We start from the raw sequence: 6,000 nt of genomic DNA on the forward strand, positions 1-6,000 counted from the left end.
CACACTCCCGACGCTTCTTCTTGCTACCTTACTGCGACACGCATTCTCTCCAACGCCCCCTCCAAAACCCGCAAACAACCCCCTCGACTTTCGTCCTCTCTTCGGCATCGCTCTCCATCGCATTGTTCAGTTACATCCGCCAGAAGCGCCTACGTCTACCGTTCCCGCATAAGTCTTTGCGACAGCGAATCGCAGTCCGTCGCATACGCTTCTCCCCCGCCGTCGCCAGTTGGGTGCGGTCTGTCAGCTCTCGCGCGTCAGCACAGCCCCAGGGCAGTGCGGTGCCTGAAAGGCTGACTTGTGAACTGCCTCGCCCAGTTCTAAAGACGGCAACAAACACTCTCACACACACGCAACACACGCATCCCATCCTTCCGACTACCGACTCCCGGCATCCATTTACATCATGGATCAACAGGCCCAACGCGGTCGCTCACCGTCTGCGGGGCATCAACAGCCTCATATAAGACAACCCTCGCATTCCCCATCGCCGAATCCGTTTCAGCCTACCGACGCAGGAAACATTGGACTCGGCCTCGGCTTGGATCAATCAGCTACACAAGCCTTCTCCGGACCCGCCTCCGCCGACTTCAACACCTTCAACAACAATAACAACTTCCTGAACGGCCAGCAGAACGGCCAGTCGTTCAACCAGTCCGCCGCCTTCGCGAACCAGAGCTCGGCCGGCTTCCTCGACCCCAACTTCGCCTCCGGCGACTTTCCTCTCTTCCCCTCCAACACTACTCAGGGCGAGCAGCAGTACAACGCCGGAGTCTTCGACCAGAGCAGCCTCAACCCAGGCGACATGAACATGGCCATGCCTCAGAGCCACCACTCGCCGACCCCTCCCCACCTGCTCAACCCCGACCCCCACCAGACACCCTCTGCGCACCAGTCTCCGGCCTTCAACCAACACCAATTCTCGTCGCCCCCTTCCGGTCACTCGAGAAACGCCTCACTCGGCCCCGAGGCCGCCCTGCTGCCGAACCAGCTGAACGAATGGAGTCAACCCCAGTTTCAGGGCCACCGGAGGTCTCCGTCCGAGTACTCGGACGTCTCTTCCGCCGCCCCGTCGCCTAACCTCGTGAGCGCCGACAGCTTCGAGGCGGTCGACCAGCGCCATTCGCCCATGCAGCGCCCGCAAGACTCTGGTCTTTACCAGCAGATTCAGGGCTTCGACAGCTTCACAATTTCGGACCCGGCGCTTAGCAGCCCCAACCTGCACGGCCGGAGCCCCTCCCACAGTCCGGCCATCTCCCCGCGCATCCTCCCCCAGACGATGCCCGAGCTCAACCAACCGACCAACTTTGGCCTCGCTGCCCAAAATGCCGGATATGCTGCCGGCTACGCGGGCCAGGAGGCTTTTCCGACACTGCAGCAACATGAGATGCCCCAGGTTGCGCCAGCTATCAACATCGAGTTTGCGCCTACTTCAAGATCGAACAACTTCGAGACCCCCAAGCCTCCCATGGATCAAGATTCCTTGACTCCTCCTGACCGAGGTATGGGACTCGCAACTCTGACCTATTCGTTCGTGACTAACAGAAGCAACAGGCCGTCCCCGATCCCGTCCACGTGCGGTTACGGACCCTTTCAACAGCGGCGGTCCTGGCATGGTTCGCCAGACTCCTTCAGGCAGCTTGTCCCCTCATCTGGGTGTCGATCTGTCGAGAGACTCCTCGCGATCACTCTCACCGCTCGACCGACAGGCCACGAGTCCCAATCGCAGAAGACAGTCGACATCGGCGGTGCCCAATAACGTCATTGCGTTGAGACTGGCAGACCCTGAATACCAAAACTCCCAGGATAACGGCAACGCGAAACGTGTGCAGAAGCATCCTGCCACCTTCCAGTGCACGCTGTGCCCGAAACGATTCACGAGAGCTTACAACTTGCGATCCCATCTGCGCACACACACAGACGAACGTCCATTCGTATGTACAGTTTGCGGCAAGGCGTTTGCTCGGCAGCACGACAGAAAGAGACACGAGGGGCTGCACTCGGGAGAGAAGAAGTTTGTCTGCAAGGGCGATCTGAAGGCTGGTGGCCAGTGGGGCTGCGGCCGGAGATTTGCGCGTGCGGATGCGCTTGGCAGACATTTCCGTTCTGAAGCAGGTCGGATCTGCATCAAACCCTTGCTGGACGAAGAAATGCTTGACAGACAGCGTGCTTGGCAAGAACAGCGGATGCAACAGCAGAACATGCAAAATATGGCTGCCCAAGGTGCCATGATGGAGCCGGGCTACCCTATGGATACCAGCGGCCAGTACATGTTGCCTGCCGCTCTGCTCGCACAGTACCCAGCACTCGCGCAAATGAACTGGTCTGCGCCGGACGCAAGCAGCGGCCTGGAAGACGACATTTCAGGCCGTTCATCGTTCGAAGCTAGCGATTACGAAGGTGACGATGGCGGTTATGTCAGCGGACCCGGCACAGGGTTTGGCGAGGGTGGCATGAGCCAAGGGTTCGGCGAAGTTGGTTACGCCAGCGACTACGGCGGTCGGTAGTGTTCGAACACGGCTGGTTGCTGTCTTTTTTTTTTTTTTTTGCTTTGTTGTTTGACTTCTACGTGCGACGGATCGTCTATGATACACGTCTTTTATCTTTTTTATTCCTGGTGTTATACCGCTTCATGAACAAGCGACTGTTGTAAGGGGACACTGCGAATATTGCCGCTGATATGGATGGCATTGAGCGGATGGTCTGGTTACAGGGTTTAGAACGCGTTGCTATAGATACCATTATGATGAAATTCTAGGTTCACCTCTACTCCTCCATTTGAGTAAAAATCACCATGGCCTCCGTTGCACGTGAGATGTACTTGGCAAAGCATTGCCCCTCGGAGGGGTTTCCGTCGGCGATAACGATATGGTTACATCACGAGCGAGGGGGCCCGCGGGGCTAAATCGTCGCAGTAGCGGGGCTTTTCGCTCATCGTTCAGTGCGGATAAGGCCATGTACGTAGGTAATGACAACGTCTTCAAGCAACGTCCGGCAGCGATTCTATTTGCAGCCGGCCAAGCTCTGATCTGACAAATGCATCCGGCGCCGGGCTGGGCAGCACCCGACGGAGGGTCAGCATGGGCTGTTGCCGTAAGCAGATGGCCGGCGCCGAGACGGGACCTTCGGTTGAACAGGGCCCCGGGCCAGAGGAGCTCCCTCTGCCCTGCCCTGCAAGCTTTAGTGCCAATAAGGTGAACTCCCTCGGCATCTATCCTAGCAAGGGCTTTTTTGGGAGCTCTTTAGGAGGGGACGCAGAATGGAGAGCTTGACCACCGGGAATACTCCAGGAACGGTGTTAGATCCGCGCGACAGCCACGTTCCGTCCTCTGGGTGCGGGCCGTCTATGATCTGGTTTTGTGTGAGGTTGACCGCCCCCGCCATCAATGTGCCGAGCAGCAGATGCTGGAGACTCAAGGACCCGCGCTCTGGGCTTGGCTGGACGCGGGACTAGCATTTGTAAGCTCTGACGACGGAGGGGGCAGGAACGCTCTCATGCTTTGTTTGTGTGGTTGGCATAGCTTTTTCCATATAAGACACCCTTCGCTCTCGGCATATAGACCCAATTGGGAAGTGAATTGACATCACCGCCTTTCGACTCACTCACACTCGCATAGACTTCACAATGGCTCAGAACCAAGCTGTCAAGACGATCGAGGCCGGCGTGGCCAAGGTTGTCGACGCACCAGTCCCCAAGCTTCCCGCCGACGACTACATCCTGGTCAAGACGACCGCGGTGGCCATCAACCCCACCGACTGGAAGCACGTCGACCTCGCGGACAAGGCGGGCTGCGTCGGCATCTGGGTCGGCTGCGACTACGCCGGTATCGTGGAGGAGGTCGGATCCGGAGTGACCAAGGATTTCAAGAAGGGCGACCGTATCTGCGGACCCGTCAACGGATCGTGAGTTTCCTCTCGGTCGACAAGACAGAGGCCATTGGTGTGGCTGACGACGACATCTAGCAATGCTCTGCGGGAGATTGACGGCGCTTTCGCCAAGTACATTGCCGTCAAGGGCGACCTCCAGATCAAGACTCCCGACAACATCACCGACGAGGAGGCTGCCACCCTCGGTATTGCCGTCACCACTGTCGTATGTCTCTCCCTTTCACCACCACCCCCCACCCGTGATCCATCATCCACTTACACACGCAAAACCAGGGCCAAGGTCTCTACCAGACCCTCAAGCTCCCGCTGCCCAGCTCCCCCGCAAAGGAACCCAAGACCATCCTCATCTACGGCGGCAGCACGGCCATGGGCATCTCCGGCATCCAGTACGCCAAGCTGTCGGGCTACGACGTCATCACTACCGCCTCCCCGCACAACTTCGACTACCTCAAGGAGCTCGGCGCCTCCGCCGTCTTCGACTACAAGTCGCCCACCGTGTCCGAGGACATCCGCAAGCACACCGGCGACGCGCTCACGCTCGCCTGGGACTGCCAGTCGACCGACGAGTCCGCGGCGATCGTTGCCAGGGCCCTGTCGTCCTCGAAGCCGTCCCTCGTCGGCACGCTGCTGCCCGTCGACAAGAAGAAGGTGCAGGAGGTCAACCCCAACGCTGACGTGCAGATGAGCCTGTACTACACCGTTTTCGGCGAGGAGTTTGGCTACTTTGGAAAGAGGGACGCCGTGCCGGAGAACTACGAGTTTGGCAAGCGCTTCTGGGAGCTGAGCAGGGAGCTGCTTGCCGCGGGCAAGCTGAAGCCCATCCGCGTCATCAAGAACCGCGGCGGCAGTGGACTCGACGGCGTCATTGTCGGGCTGAAGGAGTTGAAGGAGGGCAAGGTCAGTGCGGGCAAGCTTGTTTATACCATTTGACAATTACAGAAGGGGAGGCTGTGAATGAGCACACGAGGAACGACGAGGGGAGGGTGTGTGTTGTGAGTCAAAGGGCGGAGATTAATGCCGAAGGGATAGGCCCTTCATTTTCTTTTTCCAAAGACGATAGCGAACGCTGAATGATGAATGACCGTGGTATCTAGACAAACAGAGAAAAGCTCGCAAACCAACGCCAGCCCAAAAAATCGGACTACTTCCAAATTATGTCCTTTTCCCACCGTTCGCGTCGTATCACATCTTGGACCGGCCGACTTTTTGCGCCACCTCGTCGAGCATCTTCCGCAACAATTCCCGATGAGCGCCCTCCATCTGCCCCTTGACGAGAGGCATCAGCATCCGGCTCGTCTCGACCCTGACGTTCTCCACGAGCTCGTAGTCGCCGTCGACGTAGCCCCCGAGCTTGCCGGAGCTGTGCTCGCCCGGCCAGCGCTCTTCGGGCCGGGGCACGACGAGCCACTCGCTCCGAACGATGACGCCGCCCGGGGCCGAGGCGCGGGCGCGGAGACCGTTGGGAATGTTTTGAAGGACGGCCGGGAAGGAGATTTCCTTCTTGATGCCTGGCACGACGGTGACCTTTTCGTAGACCACGTAGGAGGAGATCTTGAGGCCCGTGTCGAGGAAGAAGTCGTCGTCGACGATGCTGTCGAGGCTGACGGGTACCTTCTCGAAGCGGGTTATCAGCGGCTGGTGGCGGAGGGCTGGAGACTGCGACTGGAGAGTCTCGATGACGGCCTCCGCCGGGAGCATGCTAGGGAGCGGGATGCGTATTGTGAGGTTGTGGTGAGCGGGCATGGTGGCGGATGGGTTCCCCGGTGGTGATCTCGGAGAAGCTGCTGGGGGTGTTGAGCCGATGGCCCCAAGTGGACTCGGGCTCCTTTCGAGAGTTGGACAGAGATAGAGAAGAACAACGTCTGATGGCAAGAGACTATCGAGCTGAAGGGCGAGGTGAAGTCGAGATCAAGTCAGCTTCCTTCCCTGTAGTCCGAGGATCAGCGGGGTTCCCGCGTGGTTTGTCTCCAGCAGAGTGTAAGCGGCCGGGAAGGAACCTTGTCCTGACCGACGGTTGAATTGCCTTTCCAGCAAACAGGAACGGTATGAGCGAAGGGGGCCAGCATCTTTTGTTTCGTCTGATGGCACGTCCTCCTTGGGAGGGGGGGAGGG

At 58.7% G+C, this 6,000-nt stretch overlaps 3 protein-coding genes across 3 annotated transcripts; 2 read left to right on the plus strand and 1 right to left on the minus strand.

Annotated features, from left to right (window-relative positions):
* Positions 1-406: 406 nt before the first annotated feature.
* Positions 407-2,507, plus strand: crzA (C2H2 finger domain transcription factor crzA; the record flags this gene model as incomplete). Its single annotated transcript, XM_036641386.1, has 2 exons — positions 407-1,502; positions 1,555-2,507. The coding sequence occupies 2 exons, from the start codon at positions 407-409 to the stop codon at positions 2,505-2,507; spliced, it is 2,049 nt and encodes a 682-aa protein (XP_036492762.1).
* Positions 2,508-3,625: 1,118 nt separating this feature from the next.
* TOXD-2 (Protein TOXD) lies at positions 3,626-4,818 on the plus strand (the record flags this gene model as incomplete). Its single annotated transcript, XM_036641387.1, has 3 exons — positions 3,626-3,903; positions 3,964-4,093; positions 4,162-4,818. 3 exons carry the CDS (start codon positions 3,626-3,628, stop codon positions 4,816-4,818), a joined length of 1,065 nt encoding a protein of 354 aa, XP_036492765.1.
* Positions 4,819-5,070: 252 nt separating this feature from the next.
* On the minus strand, positions 5,071-5,631 carry CGCS363_v009539 (uncharacterized protein; the record flags this gene model as incomplete). The annotated part of the gene is made up of 1 exon (XM_036641388.1): positions 5,071-5,631. The coding sequence occupies one exon, from the start codon at positions 5,629-5,631 to the stop codon at positions 5,071-5,073; it is 561 nt and encodes a 186-aa protein (XP_036492764.1).
* Between the last annotated feature and the right edge of the window lie 369 nt (positions 5,632-6,000).

This window comes from Colletotrichum siamense (genome assembly GCF_013390195.1).
Source record: "Colletotrichum siamense strain Cg363 chromosome Unknown KSG_Cg363_contig06, whole genome shotgun sequence".
Lineage (NCBI taxonomy): Eukaryota > Fungi > Ascomycota > Sordariomycetes > Glomerellales > Glomerellaceae > Colletotrichum > Colletotrichum siamense.